Source organism: Rattus norvegicus, chromosome 8 (assembly GCF_036323735.1).
Source record: "Rattus norvegicus strain BN/NHsdMcwi chromosome 8, GRCr8, whole genome shotgun sequence".
Classification (NCBI taxonomy): domain Eukaryota; kingdom Metazoa; phylum Chordata; class Mammalia; order Rodentia; family Muridae; genus Rattus; species Rattus norvegicus.
In genome coordinates this window covers 68,756,200-68,776,011 of record NC_086026.1, presented here as the reverse complement: position 1 = coordinate 68,776,011, position 19,812 = coordinate 68,756,200, and the positions used below count along the sequence as shown (strand labels likewise).

The 19,812-nt window shown below is 39.8% G+C and overlaps 1 protein-coding gene across 3 annotated transcripts in view; it reads left to right on the top strand.

The window, feature by feature from the left end:
* Positions 1–363: 363 nt before the first annotated feature.
* Positions 364–19,812, top strand: part of Arih1 (ariadne RBR E3 ubiquitin protein ligase 1) — a 102,450-nt gene continuing 83,001 nt past the window's right edge. Inside the window, exons 1-2 of one of the 3 annotated variants that reach the window (XM_063265127.1) lie at positions 374–1,079; positions 18,688–18,755. In XM_063265127.1, the coding sequence (XP_063121197.1) occupies positions 1,049–1,079; positions 18,688–18,755 (99 nt within the window). In that variant the 5' untranslated portion in view covers positions 374–1,048. Of the gene's footprint in view, positions 1,080–18,687; positions 18,756–19,812 lie in introns of all 3 variants that reach the window. The other 2 variants (XM_063265128.1, NM_001013108.3) reach the window with 2 other exon arrangements.

Genomic DNA, 19,812 nt, shown 5'->3' with positions numbered 1-19,812 from the left:
TCACACGATTTGGAGGTTCCGCGTATTACCACCTTCCAGGCAGTTACTCGGGAAACCGGAATTTTAGCTGAGCAGCTGCCGGCTTCCCGGAACTAGCCGGGGCGTGTCAGAAGTGTCTGCGAGGCCCGGAAGCGAGGAAGGTCCGCCACGAAAACCACCGCTTGGCCGCTCCCCGGACTCCTCCCCACGACCGGAAGGCCTCAGCCTCCTCACGTCAAGGACCTACAGCTTCTCAGTCTAGACTGGCCACCGCCGCGCCGCCGCACTCCCGTCCTCCTCAGGCCGGGCCGTGGGGTCTCCTCAATTACTACGCAGGGGCCAAGGGGCGTGGCGCGGTGACGTACAGAGGACCGACGCGATGACGCAGCACGGCGCGGTGACGCACGCCCCTTTGTTGGCTCAGTAGCGGTAGCAGCGGCCGCGGAGGTGGCGCTGGGGACTGTTTTCCGTCCGAGCCCGGAGCGGAGCGGCGTCTGATTGAGGCCGGCAGTAAGCGGCCCCCGCGCTCCCTCCCGCTCTGCTCCGCGCCCTCCCGGCCGCCGCCGCCGCCCGCCTCCAACCGCCGCACCCGGGGAGCAGCCGCGGCCCACGGGGCCGGAACCAGGCCTGCGTCCGGACAGCAGCCGGAGCCGGAGCGAGAGCCGGGGCCTCGGCGTCCCCGCCCTCTCCGCGCCGCGGCCAGCGTCTGCCAGGCCCGCGCGCGTCGCGCCATGGACTCGGACGAGGGCTACAACTACGAGTTCGACGAGGACGAGGAGTGCAGCGAGGAGGACAGCGGCGCCGAGGAGGAGGAGGACGACGACGAGGATGAGCCGGACGATGATAACCTGGATCTCGGCGAGGTGGAGCTGGTGGAGCCCGGGCTGGGCGTCGGCGGGGAGCGGGACGGACTGCTGTGCGGGGAGACTGGCGGCGGCGGCGGCAGCGCTCTGGGTCCCGGAGGCGGTGGCGGCGGTGGCGGTGGCGGCGGCGGCCCGGGGCACGAGCAGGAGGAAGATTACCGCTACGAGGTGCTCACGGCCGAACAGATCCTGCAGCACATGGTGGAATGTATCCGGGAGGTCAACGAGGTCATCCAGGTGAGGGGCCCTGCCACGCCATCTGGCCCTGGAGCCGGCTTGGGGAGCGGACTCAGGCGGCCTGTGCGGCGCGGAAGAGCAGGCCAGGGCCTGGCTGGTCCCGGGCCTGTCTGCCCTGCCGGCCGGTCGGGAGGTGCGCTTGGGCGGTGCTTCCCGGAGTCCTGGCATGGCGGAGGCCTGGGGCTGCCTGAGCGGCTATGGCCGGCCGTTCCAGCATGACTACGGCCAGAGTGCCTTTCCTCAGAAGTGAGGATGGGATACAGGGGCGGGCTAGAGCGGGGTGAGGTGGTGAGTATGGAAGAGGTGTCAGAAAGACCCCGGCCCTTTTCGCAAGGTTTATCCTAGTCCTTGAGTCTCTTGAGCAGTTTCATATGGGATTAGGGCAGGCCCTTCAGAGCAGCTTTGGTGTACGATTGCCCCAAGTGGGCACCGGCTAATAAAGAAATGGATCTCCTTGGCAGTCTTAAGTGGCTACTTAAAGGTGGGGGAAGGGAACTATTTCTCGGAAGAGGTGCTGATGGGCCTTATTTTCTGATTTTGAGACTTATGCCTACATTTAGGGGGAGGGGAGGGACATATTTTCTGTTTGGGACCTGCCTGCTACTACTTCCAGTGGTAACATGTAACTTGATGGTAACATGTAACTTGATGGAAGCTGTTGGAATAGTTACTGCAGATTTCCTATCCACTCTTGCAGCTTCAGCAACAATAAAACGCAGTGTTGTCTAATTGGACAAAACTCTATTGTGAATTAGAAAGAGGCATTCCAGCTTCTGAACTCCTTTCTCTGTAGGTTTCTATTTTGTGCATAGACAGTTAAAACTTGCTTCAGGCCAGTAACTGCATCTCATTTAACACTATATACATCAGAGTTTTTGAGCTTTAGGAAATTAATTTCCATTCGTTTGGGGGAAAAGTTACGAATGGGATGATTGGAAAGTAAAGATGACACGTGATCCTGTGGTGAAAGGCGGAAATTTCAGCTGTTTAGGAGGTTGAAGCAGATGGATGATGGCAAGTTCAAGTCCTACCCGGACTACAGAGTAAACTCAAGGCTGTCCTGGGCAACTTGGTGAGACGCTGTCTCAATATAGAGTAAAAAGGGGGATGAGGATACAGGTCAGTGGAAGAGCAAAAGTTAGAGGCTCTAGATTCATTCAGCCCTCAGTGTTGCAAAATGAAAAATCAGAGTGAAATCTTGATTCATTTTAACTGTAACAGTAGTTACATGGAAGGAAACTACATAGGAACAAGAAGTTACTCTTGTTTTCAAGCACATTGCTTCCTTTTAAACTTTATTAGAATTGGTTAGCTTAATATTCATGGACAGATTATCAGTGTCACTGCCTACTTGCTGAATTTCCATGGCTAACATGTGTATGGTCTCATCCACTAAGCACCGTTTTGCAGATCTAGGCATTAAAGAATGTACTTGGAAAAATGGGAAATCTCATCTAGTGTTGTTAGTAGTGGAAATCTCAAGTTTCAATGTAGATGATGGTGCCTCGGAAATAAGTGAAAGGATTGTAGAAGTCAGATTAAGTTTCATTGCTCTAGTCCTTAGATAATCCAGATTTCTTTCTTCCCTTTATTTAATAAACAAAAAGGAATTGCATTAGCAAGGAATTTGCGGTTAAAACTTGAATTATTTTTATTTACACGCAGTGAGATAAAACCTGATGTTTTTAAACTCACCTAGCTTACTGGCATTATAAATAACTCAAGGGTATTTATCAGAAATAACTGACTTATAAATGTGTATTTTACTTTAGTTAAATCTCATCCAGTTTTGTCAGTTCCTAGATTTATCTGAGTTACCAGGTCAGGTAGCAGATATGCATGACATCATTTGTGGTTTAAAGAAGAATAAATGCTGATGAACTACTAAGACCTGTAAAAATCAGGGATGGGGGGGGAGTACTTTTCCACATTTTCTTGCTTCATTATTCTAGTCTTTATAAGTAAGACTGATTTTTTTTTTAAGATATATTTTTATTTTTATGAGTACACTGTAGGTACACACACTAGAAGAGTGCATCGGATCCCATTACAGATGGTTGTGAGCCACCATGTGGTTGCTGGGAATTGAACTCAGGACCTCTGGAAGAGCAGTCAGTGCTCTTAACCGCTGAGCCACCTCTCCAGTCCGAGGCTGGATTTATGAACACCTGAACATGTATTTCTTGTTGAAAGTTCATATTTAGAAATACCAGTCAAGTCAAAGGTAGGATATATTCCATACCACCTTTTCTTGAACTAATTAATATTCTTATACATCTAAACTAGGCTTGATTCTGTTTTAGGTATTTAAATTCAAAGCATTGCACGGGTAATATGTGTACAGTGTAAGAAAAGAAATCTCATCAGTAAAGAGAAACTTAGAGGCAAAATAAGCTACCAAGAAACTTCAAAATGTGAGCTGTAGCTAGTTTTCTGGGACCTGCATAGATAGCCATACATATTTTTTAAAAAAAAAATGATTGTGTGTAATTTGATTTCAGTGGGGAGAAAAAGCAGGTTTCAAAACCAGAAAGAATTTCTGAAGAACTTTCTCTAATAAGTAACTACTCTGTTAAAGAACATAGTGATTACACATTAATTTGTTTAACCTATTGCTGGCTTTTTACAGTTTTTAATTTAGAAGTACACATATCCTCAGAGGTCATACGTAGAATGTTTTCTTATTTCTTGGTATAAGTCCACTTGTAGAATTAAAGAGAAAGGCTAATTTTCAATGCTTTGAGATGTTAAGTGTTTTCAAGTTAAACTAGTTGCCTAATTGGTATCAAATGGTCAATTAAAAATTTTGCTTTGGAGGTTGGATTTAGCTCAGTGGTAGAGCGCTTGCCTTGGAAGCGCAAGGCCCTGGGTTCGGTCCCCAGCTCCAAAAAAAAGAACCAAAAAAAAAAAAAAATTTGCTTTGAGGAGTGAGGCATATTGGTGCATGCCTTTAATCCCAACATTATGGAGGCAGAGTCAGGTTAATCTCTATTTGAGGGCAGCCTGATCCACATAGTGCATTCGAGGACAGCCAAAGCTACATAGTGAGATTCTGTCTCAAAAAACAGAACAAAACAAAACAAACCAAGCAGGGTTTTATATATAGTTCTTGTTTTCCTTAAACTTTGAATTCTCCTGTAGTTTGACTCAGGGCCTGGCATATGCTAGGCAAGTATTCTATCCCTGAGCTATACCCAGGACCTAATATATTTGTGTATGTATTTTTGAGACAGGAGTCTGATTGCACAGCTCAGGGCGTCCTGGAACTCAGGCTGTATCATTCTATTTATGACATAGCATATATTCATTTTTTCCCCTCTTCCTGCTTTTCAACTTATTTTATTTTGTGTTATTTTAAGATGGAATTTCCCTACGTTGACCAGGCTGGTCTACTCCTGAGCTCGATGATGGTCTTGCCTCAGCTTCTGGGGTGCCAGGACTACAAATGTGTCATACACACCAAGTGCTAACCACAACAGGGTGCCCTCTGTTTTGGCTAGCCACTATTTTTTTATTTGTATTTTTTTTTTAAATTGGAAAAAAAGAGACTTTATTAAAATTGTGTATATGTGTGGGTATATGGATGCCTGCAAAGGCCAGAAGAGGGCACAGCATCCCTGGAGCTGTAGTGACCCATGGTTGTGAGCTGCCCTTAGTAGATGGTGGGAACTGAACTCTTGTACTGCAAGAGCATCTGGTGTTACCTGCTAAACTATCTCTCCAGCAACTTTTTTTGTTATTTTTCTTCTAATGTTAACTACATTAATAACTATAAATAGCTTAATTACTACATAAGGTAATATAAGTAGAAGAATATGTTTAGACTGTATTTGATGATTACTACCTTTTGGATGAGAAAATGATCATGATTCTAATTTAGGTTGACTGGATCCTTTGGAACCATGGTGACAATAGTGTCAGTCTTTATTATTTTTAGTTCAAAACCTAAAAGTTTTTTTTTTTCTTTTTCCTTTTCCTTTTCCTTTTTTTCTTTTAAGACAGGCTCTTTCTTTATTCCTGGCTATTCTGGAAGTCTGTGTAGACCAGGCTAGCCTTGAACTCAGGAGATCAGCTTTGCCTATGATGCTCAGTTAAAAGCCTGTCCTTTTGAGCTATAATAGACTTTTGCAATCATATGATTTAATTTCTTTTTTTTTCTTTTTTTCTTTCTTTTTTTTTTTTTCGGAGCTGGGGACCGAACCCAGGGCCTTGTGCTTGCTAGGCAAGCGCTCTACCACTGAGCTAAATCCCCAACCCCGATTTAATTTCTTTTCCAAAAATTTTGGTTTTTTTCAGCTTTAATTCAGGGCTAAGTGCCCGTGCAGCTTTGTTTGGAATAATGTCATCTCATGTCTTATGGTGGAATAATGTCATCTCATGTCTTATGGTGGGATAATGTCATTTCATGTCTTATGGTGGAATAATGTCATCTCATGTCTTACGGTGGGATAATGTCATTTCATGTCTTAGGGTGTATAGCAGTAGATGGCTGGGTAAATTGTTGTATAGTATGGAATTTTAGAACAAAGCTTGAAAGTTGTTACTGAGCAGTTCTGGCAAGTCAAATTTTCAAAGCTTTACTTAAAAAAAAATTAGTTCTGGTTTTTAAGCTAAAATTTAGAGTTGAAATCAGGAGTGGCATATATTATAGGAGTTTACCATGTAATGTTTTAAAGTGTACACATTGCTCAATAGCTGTTTTTCTTTCCTCTCGTTAGCCCCTTTTAATGGGATTGTCAGAAGTGACTTTATACATACGCTTTGGCAAAAATACACAAAATACTGAAATATCAGTAACATTTCCTTAATATTGAGACATTTATTTAGATATACTAGAAATAGCTATAATTTTTTTTAAAATACCAATTCTAGTTACTTGACAGTGTATCTTTTAGATATAATTTTTCAATTTTAAGAAATACTTCGTGTACTGATTCCAATTAGTTTGACAGTATATCTGACCATTTTCTAAGTTTTAAAAACAGCTAACTGTAGAGGCAGGTATCTCCTGGTTCTTAGCAAGAGTTTACAACTCAGAGTCACTACTGTGGGGTTTCTCCTAGCACTGGGACATTTTGGTTAGACCCTTCTTTCTCTTTCTGTGGGAGCAGCTCTTTGATTAACTTACCTAATCTTAACTGTTGAGAGCCATCCTTCGTTCTCTTTCTAAATTTTCTACCAGTCAATGGAGGTCAGACTGATTACCTTTTTTCCTGTTTCTCTTAATAACTGATCCTAATTGTGGGTCTTTAGTTTTATTTTGGTTTTCACCTGCCATAGTGCTGTCAAACACCTGTAGAGGTTATTCTTTTGCCAAAAAGAGATTTTGTTGTTGTTGAAAGTACAGCTCATGCTCCAGTGGCAGTCAGTTTCCACTTCAGCGTCATCTAGTTTTTCCATCTCAACTGTTGTTGTGCCTAGTCTCCCACAGCCCTGACTGTAGTGTTTATAACATACACTTAGAGAGCTCCCTGTCTCTATCTGTGCTGCAACCTCTTGTAATAGCTTTTCTCTTGAACTACTTCAGGATTTCTTCATCTTTTGCTGGAGTCTCTTCATCTACCTTTCCAATGCTTTCTTGTTTGCTTAGCACTTTATATGGATATTTTGTGTAGCCCACAAGAGCTTGTAATATAGTGCTCTTTATATCTAAGTCTTTCTACTTGACTAAATAGGAGGGCTTTAATAAAAGCTGAAACTCCCTGGTCTTTGTGTGCACAACGTACAGCATACTTACGTAGTCTGAAAGAAAAATACTAGGTAAACATTTTGAAATTAATCCTTATTTATCAGATAGTCTGTAAACTAAAGGAAGCCAAATAAGATTATTTTTTAAGTACTAGTAAATTATTTTATGGCTTCTGGATGCTGCAAATGTGAATAATGTGAGACTACAGTGTTTAAATTCTAAGAGGACAAGCTTTTATTTTTTTTTGGATAGGTTTGGAGACAGGTTTTTCTCTGTGTAGCTCTCTGGCTGTTCTGGAAGCTTTGCAGACCAGGCTGACCTCAAATTCAGATCCACCTGATTGTTTGTTCTGGAATTAAAAGGGTATGTTACCACACCCGACTAGGAGGGCAAGCTTTCAAAAGTCCCCTTATTTAATCTTTGTTTTGTTTTTGTTTTTGGTTTTTTTTGTTTTGTTTTGTTTTGTTTTGTTTTTGAGACTAGGTCTCAACTGTGTAGCCTGGTTGGCCTGAAACTTGCTCTGTAGACCAGGCTGGCCTCAAACTCAGAGATCCAGCTACCTCCCTCTGCTGGGATTAAAGGGATGTGTTAACACTCACTACTTGTTAAGAGCACAAACTTTTAAAAGCCCCTTTACTTAATCTTTGTTTTTTGTTACTAGGTCTCACTATATTACCCTGGCTGGCCTGAAACTTGCTATGCAGACTAAGCTGGCCTTGAACTAAGAGATCTGCCTGGCTCTGCCCACTGAGAGCTGATTTAAAGGCATGTACCGGGCTGGAGAGATGGCTCAGTGGTTAAGAACACTGACTGCTATTCCAAAGGTCCTGAGTTCAAATCCCAGCAACCACATGGTGGCTCACAACCATCTGTCATGGGATCCGATACCCTCTTCGGGTGTGTCTGAAGATAGCTACAGTGTACTCACGTATAAGAAATAAATAAATCTTAAAAAAAAAAAAAAAGGCATGTACCACCATGTCTAGCCTAAAGACTGTTTAGATCTAACATTTAAATTTGTGTCATTCCTTGGCTCTTTATATGAACTGACATAATGGTATTACCAGTTGATTTTCAAAGGATTGTCCACAAAGGAGCTGTTTGACAAGGTGTTATTTCTCTTTATAAATGTTTTAGCATTTATTCATGGTGTAGAAGCAGTGAGTAGATAAAACTTAAGATACATAGCAAGAGTTACTTTAATATATTGATAAGTCATCATGTTCTTCCTCACCACACACACTTTCACTTATTCTAAATGAGACAGTAAGTTCAATACCAGTTCTTTTTTTTTTTTTTTTTTTTTTTTTTTTTTTTTTTTTGTACAGGGTCTAAAATTGCATAGTCCAAGTTGGTCCAGAACTAACTATGTAGATTTCCTCCCCTGCAGCTTCTCAACTGCTAGGGTCACAAATGTGTGTGCTACCATACCTGGCTTGCTAGTTTTATTATGCTGTAAATGTACATCTTCTCAGCTTGTGGGTTAAAGTGGGGTGTATGCATTAAAATACTTCTGCAAACTAAAGTATGATTGTTTGACGTAAAAAAATTGTACTCGGGGCTGGAGAGATGGCTCAGCGGTTAAGAGCACCCGACTGCTCTTCCAGAGGTCCTGAGTTCAATTCCCAGCAACCACATGATGGCTCACAACCATCTGTAAAGAGATCCGATGCCCTCTTCTGGTGTATCTGAAGACAGCTACAGTGTACTTATATATAATAAATGAATAAATAAATCTTTAAAAAAAATTGTACTCAACTTTTGACTTATAAGCCAAATGTTGAAAAGACAGCATTTTTACTTGAAACATATATTAAATTATGGTCATTTAGGTTTTTATTCAAGGAAAACAGCTAAAATGTTGCTGAATTTGAGGTTTATGTGATTTAGAATTTTGAGAAGCTTTATCTGCCTTTGTGAAATAGCTTCCTAATATCGAAGAATTATATAATAAAAATAGATTACTATTTGGAAGATTCACATAATGTTATGAACTAGTATTTCCAGAGATTTTTAGGAATGAGAATTCTTAGAAATTTCAATAACCTAATGTACTGACTTAAGTTTTTGGTGTTCTGACTTTATAGTGAAATGACAAGACTAGGAGATCGCTGCTCTCACTCATTTTACTTACTGCAGTAGTGGTACTCAGGAGAATTCTAGGTTCAATATAGGAATCCATGACGTTTTTTGTAACTAGTTTTATCTCATTTTCTTTGGGCGCAGGATGTGGGAGCATGCAAGACAAATCCTGTCATTAAACTATATCTCAAACTTTTAAAAAATAATTTTAAATCCTGATATTTTAAAAATACTATGTGTGTTTTGCCTTTGTATGTTTGTGTAATGCATGTCCAGGGATGCCAGAAGAGGACTTTGTATCCCCTGGAACTTAAATTGGAAGATACAGTATCTAAAATTAAGCACTAATTAAGGTGCATTTAATAGCATATTAGACAAAAGAGGTCAATAGGAATTATTGGAACTGAAGCATGGAGAAAAGAAGTACTCTAACAAGCAGGCCAGTAAACACAGGAGAACTAATAAAGGTGCAAATATATGTGTGGCTAAAGCCGCAGAAGAACATAAGTAAAGGAGGATGGTAGAGTTTCCAAAAGCAATAAAGAAACATGCCCACAGCAAAAAATCTGATTTTATCTCATGACTAAACACAAAGGAAATAATGACTAGGCTTATTAATGGAGTTTTTTGGACTTTCGAGGACAAGGAAAAAAATTTTTTTGAGATAGGGTCTCTTTATGAAGTGTTGGCTGTCCTGAAAAACTATGTAGACCAGACTGACCGCAAACTCAGAATGATCTGCCCACCTCTGCCTTGTGACTGCTGGAATTAGAGATGTGTTCCACAGTGCTCACTAAGGGAAAAAACAAAAGAAAAGAAAACAAAACAAAACAAAAAACCTCCATACCATTCTTACAATGGAACCCAGAAAACAACACAGTCATTTTTTTTTTAATTTTGTGTGTGTGTGTGCATGTGGTGCCAGGGCCTGTACTTGATCGGCTGATACTTTGCCCTGAGAGACATCCCCCAGACATGCTTGCTTGTTTGAGAAAGTGGTTTTGCTCTATATATAGCTCAGACAAGCCTTAACTTGCTATTTAACCCAAGCTTGCCTTGAATTTATGATTTTTATGCCTCAGTATCCCAACATTGTATAGGCCTGTAGTCATACTTGAATAACAATAACTTTAAAATGCAAAGAACTTAAAAAAACAAAACTGCATTTTGGGGAACTGGAGAAAAGGTTCAGTGGTTAAGATCACTGGCTTCGGGGTTGGGGATTTATTTAGCTCAGTGGTAGAGCGCTTGCCTAGGAAGCGCAAGGCCCTGGGTTCGGTCCCCAGCTCCGGAAAAAAAAAAAAAAAGAACAAAAAAAAAAAAAGATCACTGGCTTCTCTTCCAGAGGAAAATAATTATAGCCTCCAATTCTAAAATTTCTATTTGTTTTGTATGTTGAGACAGGCTCATCATGTATTGCTCTGATTGTTAGTGTTTTTCCTGCATCTGCCTCCCAAAGGCTAGAATACAGCTGTGTCTCATGTCTGTCTTACTATTTGATTCATTGGCATAAACTACAGCTCTCCCGATTCCTTCTCAGGAATTTTTGTGCTTTGTTCCATTTTCTCTAGGATGCCAGTCATTTAGTCACATTAAAAGTGTGTGTGTGTGTGTGTGTGTGTGTGTGTGTGTGTGTGTGTGGTTTAAAGTTAGAAGTCTGAATTAGCTATCAGTAGTAGGCAAAAGCTCAGGGTGTCAGTAGTGTATTTTTCTGGAAGATTGAGGGGAGAATACTTTTTTTGGGGTCCTTTTCCACTAATAAATACTACTGTATTCTTTGGCTTGAAACTTTGCTCCATCCTCCAGTATCAGAGCACCTTCACATTTCTCATTCTGCCTTTTTCTGAAGGACTAACATGCATGATACAGGGTGATCTTACCTCAAGGTCAGTTGCGTATCAACCTTAGTTCTAGTTACAAGACTAATTTCCCCTTGCATTGTTATATAGTCTCAGATGCTAGGTGTTAGAATGTGAACACATTGGGGTTGTAAGGTCAGATCTACCATGCTGTCTGTCAGCAGTGTCTTGGGATAGATGGTCAAGTTGCTTGGTAGAAGTACTGAAAAAGGTGGGTGGTGGGTAGGTAAAGGGTACTAAAGATGCCACTTGCTTTGCCCATCTTTTTCCTAGTTGCTTTGACCTAGTTTCTATGGTTCTCTGTTTCTGGACTTGGTCTTGCTTGGTTTCCAAAGTTAAGAATCTTAGTATGCCACCCTATGTCTAGGACCTATCCTTCTAGTTTGTATTTATTTATTTGGTTAGTTAGTCGCAGGGTCCTCATTCATACATTGCTCTGCCTCTGAATTACACTCCCAGTCCCTTAAATGCTATTTTTATGAGAGCTGGTCATTAATTAGAGTGGTCACCTTTTGAACACGAGAACCCACGCTTAATCATTAGAACTCAGAAAAGCAGGGCATGGTGATGCATACTTATAATACATGAAGTTGGGTGCAAAAGGAGGTAGAGAAAGATCTGGAAGGAGTTGGGAGGAGAAGGATTATGATCAAAATGTATTGTATGAGACTCTCTAAATTCTCAAATAATAAATAGTTAAGAAAAAAAGCAAGAAGAAAATGAGCCCAGGCATGATGGTGTTTACTTCCAGTACTCTGTGACTTCTAGATATAAGACTCTGACTCAAAAACCAAAAAAGAATAGATGCTATTTTGATATTTTATGAATAAGGAAGTTGAACATAAGAATAATTAAATTACTTGCCAAAGTTGTCATAAAATATCTTACGACCAGGTGATTGTGATGCATTTCTGTAATTCCAGTACTTAGGAGGCAGAGTCAGAGGCAGAGAGGCAGAGGCAGAGAGGCAGGTGGATCTCTGAGTTCGGTGCCATCCTGGTTTACAGAGCAAGTTCTAGGATACCCACATAGGGAAACCCATTTTGAACAAAACAAAATGTTTTAAACAATAAATTAAAACAGGTGTGAATCTTTTGTCTCGTATTGAATTTTTTTGCTTTACTAGAATTACTTTCTTGTTCCCATGAGACTGACTTGAACAGAATTAGTCAATGGATTCTGACTTGTAACCATTGCTATAACCTATAAATAAAATACAATACAGTAAGAAGTCTATCCATTTTATATTTTATAACTAGATATAATGGCATACACAAGGATTTGGAGGCAGGAGGATTGACAGTTCAAAGATAATCTGGGTTGTACAGTGAGTCAACCTGAACTACACAGTGGAACTCTGGCTCAAAAAAAACAGTTGTTGAAGGTTAATAATATTGTAGATTAGGGGCTTACTATTTGCGCCGTATGTTAAATATCTTGGGTTTGGTCTCCAGCACCACAAAGACCCAACTTGCATGCAGACATCCTCAAGAGAAATTCAGACCAGCTGTGTATAGGGGTATACTCTTTTGTCTCAGCACTCAGGGATCAGATGTTGAAGGATCTCTTAGCCAGCCTAGTCTACATACCGAACTCCAGGTCTGCCTACATGGCAAGACCGTGTCTTGAAAATAAATAAACTTTTAAAACAAAATTGCCATTATAACATTTTGGTTTGCTTTTCATTCCATTGTAAGTATTTAAAAAGAATAAAGTATAATATAATGTCTGGAGTGTCGTATGTAGATCATGGTCCACAAAGCCCAGCATTTTCTTTACAACAGAAATAACAAAAGGTAATGGAAGAGTAGCATCTTGAAATTAATTGTTATTGGTATCAATATACTAGACAACATATGCTTGCTTTCTCTTTCTTTACCTAACGCCCCTTGTGTGAGTTTGGCAACCGTTACTGAGGACCTGATCCAGAGCCTTGTGCACATTAGCCAGACACTCTTGGTACTGCACAGTCAGAGAAACACTATTTCTAAAGGGAGAATACTACTTTTTTTTTTTTTCTTTCGGAGCTGGGGACTGAACCCAGGGCCTTGCACTTGCTAGGCAAGTGCTCTACCACTGAGCTAAATCCCCAACCCCGGGAGAATACTACTTTATTTATGCAGTGGTGCCTGTGTAGATGTGAAGTGTCTTCCTTTGTGACTTGACCCGTTTTTGTGTTTTTAAGATTTTATTTTATGTGTATGAGTGTCTTGCCTGCATGGTATGTGTAGCACATGCATGCCTGGTTTCCACAGAGATCAGAAGACATTAGTTATCAGAACTGGAGTTAGGAATGGTTGTAAACTACAGTTCCAGTGCTGAAAATCTAACCGTGGTTCTCCACAATAGGAGCAAATGCCCTTAACCACTAAGTCAACTCTTTGGCCATCTTTGCCTTGTTTTTATGAGGCAGGGTCTCTCATTGAACCTGAAGCTCAGTAATTGGCTGCCAGACCTTCTTTCTGCTCCCTCCAATCCTCTTGTTTCTGTCATTCGGTGCTGGAGTTTAAAAGCAGGCTACTATAAAAGTGTGCTTTGGATCCACACTCAAGTTCTCATATTTACATTGCAAATACTTTACCAGCTAAGCCGTCTGCCCAGGTCCAAGAACAAACCTTTAGAGATGTTTTTAGAAATTTATTACTGATACTCTTTAACTCTAAATGTAAGAAAATGCATTTATCTTTATTCTTCCACTCATTGTTTCAGTGCTCCCCCCCCCTTTTATTTATTATTTTATGTGTTCAAGTGTTTTGCCTGCATGTTTGTCTGTGGTACCACATGTGTGCTTGGTGCCTGGGGAGACCAGAAGAGGTGTACCAGATTTCCTGGAACTGAAGTTTCAGCTGGGTGCTGGGGCAGGAAGCTGGATCCTCTGGGAAAGAACCTGGCATTCTTACCACTTAGTCAAATCTCCAGCTGTTACTGATTCCATTTTACTGGCTCTGAAATCTGTGTGGTGGTGGTCATTATCCTCTTCCTTCATCTTCATCATCTTAGCTCCTACTGCCTTGGTATAGTTATTGCTGGACTCTTAGATTATGTGACTGCCTTGGTATAGTTATTGCTGGACTCTTAGATTATGTGACTGCCTTGGTATAGTTATTGCTGGACTCTTAGATTATGTGACTGCCTTGGTATAGTTATTGCTGGACTCTTAGATTATGTGACTGCCTTGGTATAGTTATTGCTGGACTCTTAGATTATGTGACTGCCTTGGTATAGTTATTGCTGGACTCTTAGATTATGTGACTGCCTTGGTATAGTTATTGCTGGACTCTTAGATTATGTGACTGTCTGAAGCTTGATTAGTGTTGCATTTCATCCAGATAAGGCCAAAGTGCTCACAATTCACCAATACTTATGAAAGTGTAAAGCTGGGTGTACTGGTGGTTCCTTTAATCCCACCACTTACGTTTGGGGCCAGCCAGGGCCACACAGAGAAACACTGTCTCCAAAAAACAAAACAGAGGGGCTGGAGAGGTGGCTCAGTGGTTAAGATCATTGAGTGTTCTTTCAGAGGACCTAGGTTCAGTTTCTAGCACCTACATAGCAGCCACTGTTTGTAATTCAAGTTCTAGAGGATCTGGCATGCTCACACAGACATACATGCAGGTAAAACACCAAGGCACATAACATAAGAATCTTAAAAAACAAAACAAAAACATCAATATGTAGTATTTAAGTGTGTTGAAAAGTTAAGGTGACACAAAGCTTATCTAATGTTAGATTCATATTGAAGTCCATGTAAGTTTTGATTACCATGTAGTCAGGTGAACAAAATTGGAAGAGATCTTCATGGTTATGATTGATCATTTACTGAGTACTACCTCCCTGTTATGTGATCCCTGAGCTTATTCCTAAACCACCTTTGTGACTAAACTTCCATCGCTTTCAGAAGTGAGCATACTTTCATGTTTGAAGACCTTTCACTTAAGTTCTAACACACTCTTAATATGTCTTTCTGTAGTGTTAAAGTCTAAATGTATAACTCTTCCTTGTAATAAATAAGCTTGTCTGTAATTTTAAAAAACTAAACACATTTGGAGAATGCAATGCTTTATTTAGCCTATATCCAAGTAACAGTTTTTGAGGGGAGTGGTGGAATAAAACTTCCCTTCTTATAAATTGTTGATTAGAAAGATTGTTGTGCATTGGTAGTTTGGATTCATGCCTGTGTATGTCTGCATTAGTTAAATAAGGTAGAAAGTACGCTACAGTGGCACATGGACACCAGACTCAGTTAGTGCAAATTTGTTTGTTTATATCTTGTTGATATTCTTGTGGGTTTTGCAGTAACCAGTGAATAAAAAGTCATTCCTCTTGTGTAACTGCTTTATTAATAGTTTTGAGTTCTGCGTACTTCTGACTCTGCATTTATAAATATAAAAGCAGTTGCTAGATAGTATTAACTAGGGAATTGTGAGTTTAAAAAAAGTTCTTGTATGTTAATCTTGGATTCAAGCTAGATTAAGTGAAGAACATTAAAATTGCCATGCAAACTTTGTGAATCAGGTTAATTTTTCTTTTTCTGTGTAACCAAAACACTCAAGAACTTTAATGTTGAAGATCGTATGACTCAGTTCTCCTTCATAACTTCTGATTTAAAAATAAACTGGGCACAGTGGCTAATGCTTATAATTCTAATAGGAGCATTACTCTTAGTTTGAGGTCAACCTGGGCTATATATTGAATTAGTGATAAGCTCCAATACAGAATATGTGAGATTGTTTGAAAAAAAATGGAATTATCTAGCAAAACAAAGAAAAAGATAGAGGCTGATTTAAAAAAAATGATCATAATCTGAACATGGTGGGGCACACCTTAAATTCTAGCTCTCTAGAGGCAGAGGCAGGGACAGGCAGACCTCTTGAATTTGAAGCCAGTCTGGTCTATGGTCTACATAGTGAGTTCTGGGACAGCTAGGGTTTTGTAGAGAGAACTTTTCTCCAGAAACTGGCCAGGGAGTGGGGGGAGGGGACAGAAAATAGAAATAGTTAATAACTTACTAAGGCAGCAGACAAAGGACTGGTTAGTGGTCAGGGTGTTGAGTGAATGGTGAGACGCTGTCACTCCTGATTATTGGGAAGTACAGTGATAGGAGATGGACAGTCAGTAAGAAGGCAGTGCATGATTTTGAAGGATTTAGTGTAATGCTGTTGAGATAGACTTATTTGCTGGGGCTGTATGAAACATTTCAGCTCTGGTGGAATTAGTGCAGAAGCACCTGTTGGCTACTGGTCATTAGTGAGAAATGGTGAAATAATTTACAAGAAAACATAATTTTGTTAAGCATTTAAACATCTTGGAGTCCTAAATTCAGTTTCAACTTTGTCTTTGCTCATCTGTGTAGTTTTGTGTCAATTCATTTTGATGAATTCTGTTTTCTTACCTATAAAATAGTGTAACTCTAGATTTAAATAGCATTTTAATAGTCTTGACTGAATTGCTATTGTGTTCACACACTGAAATATACCTGTTTGGTATCCATTGCAAACTCCTTGCTTTGCTGGTTTTCCTAGATAGTTAAAATTAAATGGTAGCATTAGCTTGGCACAATAGACCACATACTGTGCCTTATAATAATTTGTGAATGTCCAGAGTAGGCAAATCAATAGAGAGAGGTCAGTAATTATCAGAGGCTAGATGGGAAGAATGGCGAAAAAATAGCTAACTTTTATAGTGATTAAAATGTTATGAAATGAATGTTTGACATCATTGTGACTATAATAAAAACCACCTAACCATTTTAGAGTTAATTTTTTTGTGATATGAGCCATGAAAATTACCAGAAATTTCTTCAGCTATCCAATAATAATTTTGCTTGGGAATTGAGCTTAGAGTAGACAAGCCTTCCCTAGCCACCGTTATGTTCTTAGTCCCCTCATATCTTTAAGGCAAAGATCAGGCACTGTATTTGGTTATTGTCTTGCTCTGGAGTGGGAGATAGTCTAAGTTGAGTATGAAGGACTACAGATTCAGGTGACTGTGAATGACAGGTTCCACTGGAAGTGGTTATGTGAACTTTTTATTGTCAGAATAAAAGAATGTTCCAAGCCATTGTGTTTGCCGTATTTAATGGGGAATTCGGGTAGACAAATTAAATCAAATCTGGGAGTCTCTGCCATAGACAGAGACTATGCAGTCTGTATTAGCTTTTGGATTGATGGAAGCTAGTAGTCTGCTAATTACACATTTCTAATGTAGTCTGAAGAGTTTACCTGAGAGTCAAAAGGATAGTAGGTCAGTACAGAGATGGGTAGTAAGTGGGTATTAAGATAATTGACTTTTTTGTCTGTAATGCCGACAGGGAAGTGACTAGTCAGTCTGTAGAATGAACATTGGTGAAACTTTTTTCATGACTTAACGTCATCCCTTTCCCTGTTCCAGGTTTTAATGGATTACAAGGAAAAATCCCTGGAAATAGAAGGATGAACAGAACCTTTCTTTTCTTTTCTTTCTTTTTTTTTTTTTAAAGATTTAATTCATTTATTATATATAAGTACACTGTAGCTGTCTTCAGATACACCAGAAGAGGGCATCAGATCTCTTTACAGATGGTTGTGAACCACCATGTGGTTGCTGGGAATTGAACTCATGACCTCTGGAAGAGCAGTCGGGTGCTCTTAACCGCTGAGCCATCTCTCCAGCCCGAACCTTTCCTTTCTTAAACATGTAGCATGATTGTTTTATTTTAGACTCATGTAAACAATTGATTAAATTACTGCTTTTGGCTGTACACAAGTGTAATAGTTTGACTGACTTGTCAGCATTTAGAAATATTAAGTAGAAGCCTCTTGAAATGGGACTATGAATTTGAAGTTATAGGCTTTAAAAAAAAGATTTATTTTATTTATTTATTATATATGAGTACACTGCAGCTGCCTTCAGACACACCAGAAGAGGGCATCAGATATCATTACAGATGGTTGTGAGCCACCATGTGGTTGCTGGGATTTGATCTCAGGACCTCTGGAAGAGCAGTCAGTGCTCTTAAACCACTGAGCCATCTCTCCAGCCTAGTTATAGACTTTTAAAACTTCTAAACTTTTAAAAATTCTAGTTTAGAGTTATATCTATCTATCTATCTATCTATCTATCTATCTATCCATCCCTCCCTCCCTCCCTCCCTCCCTCCCTCCCTCCCTCCCTCCCTCCCCATGCTTCACTATGGTAATGTAATGGGCCTTGGTACCTCTTGGTACTGTTAGTGAGCCTTCAAAGCAGTCTTATGTAGGTGTGCTAGCAATCCTACTTTATATAATAAAACAATGTAGAATGGTAAATGCTGAATTAGGAGTTTTATTCTGTCATTTTTACGTTTCTTTCTGTAATTATGAAGACATTAGTTATTTTCTGCATGTGGTAATTGGTAGGTTAGCTTTGGTATAGAAAGTTTAGATGCGGTAATTGGTTGTTTATGAAGAGTCACCTCTATTTAAAGAAATGGGCAGGGTTACAAAAATACCTGCTGTATCTGTTAACTGCTGTAACTGATGCGTTTTTGTTGCATGTTATGTTGGTATTTTACTGTACTTGTGAAAAAGAACTTGTAATTAAGAATACTTTGTTTGAGGTTGGGGTGTAGCTGAGGTCACAGAGTGCATGCACACAGCGCTGGGTCTAGTTCCCAGTACTGCATAAAACTGAGAACGATGGCACACACCTATAATCCCAGTATTGGGGAGGTGGGGAGAGGAGGCTCAGGGTTGGGGGGTCAGGCTAGCTTGGGCTATATGAGGTGCAGTTTCAAAAGAATAAACTAGATAAAAACAAGAAAAGCAAAAAGAATACTTTATCAAGTATGGGAGGGTTGCAGACATCAAGTTCAAGAATTTTGCTATAGACGGGTAGAGGCAGATACTTTTTCTTTTCTAGTTTTGCCCTCCCCTTGGTATACCTTGATTTTAATTTATCAAGTCTGTGTCTCTGGCCTTTGCCGCTGTGGCCCATTGATCTGTCCATCTGTCTGTTACAGTGCATATTGGGTACTTCCAGAAGTTTGAATTCAGTGATGCAAAGGACAGGCGGGCTGCAGCAGCAAAGGTAGGACAGAATCATTAAAAAGACAAGCCATTAAAGGATTATTAAGTGCATATACACACACCAGCAGCAAGTACTTCATTATTTAAAGACCCAACAATTATTCTGTACATCTTTATGGGAAAGCCTGTTCTAGGAAAGCAAACTTAAACTATTTGTAAAAAGCATGGATTGATTTATTTTATTCTGTGGTGTTGGGGGTAAGTCCATAGCATGTATATATGATTGTAAAACTACTACTGAGTTAAACCCTTATTTATTTCATTTAAACAGAGGGCCACCACTTGATTGACATTTAGACCAATAAGTAAATAGGTATTTACTACCATCTTTGTTAGAAATATTGAGTGATTAAAGATGATTTGATAGTGGATATTATATTAGTATGAGCTTGATTCATAGACCAGACTGATTTTTGGGAGATTATATTGTAATAGGTACCCATTTTGGAAACTGAGAAGGAGGAAGGATGGGTTGATTTTTGCTTGTGTATATGATAAAAGGAGTCTGCATCTTGCAGGTTGTCCTTTCATAAATGTCTTTGAGACACTCTAGTGAATTCTACTTAAATATTTGCAATACTGATATGCTATATGACAATTGCAGTAGCAGCTCCTATTTGTTTCTCTGCTGCTTTTTAAATATCAGAATGAAAGGATACTAGCCTTTTGTAGTGTCTTCTGTAACCTAAGTTACCGATGAATTTTAGGAACTTAAGTTTTACCTATGGCTAAGGATGTAGTTCCAGCACAAGTTCTGGTACTTGCCTTGAATCCAGGTTGGATATGGTCCCCAGTACTCCTAAACACTTCCCCAAACAGAAACCATGAAGTACATAGTACAGAAATGTTGCTTATATTGTTGTGGTTGGCTGTAAAGTAAGGAACTGCAGAGATAATGAATGGTGACCGTATTTGCAATACTTTTTTTTTTTTTTGTTTCTGAAAGGAAAGGGATTTGCTTTTTTTTTCCTGGGGAAATTAATACTGTTGCTTCTTATGATTTCCCAGATAAAAAGGTAGATTAAAACGAGTATTAGGTCTTCAGTGAAGACTGTTTA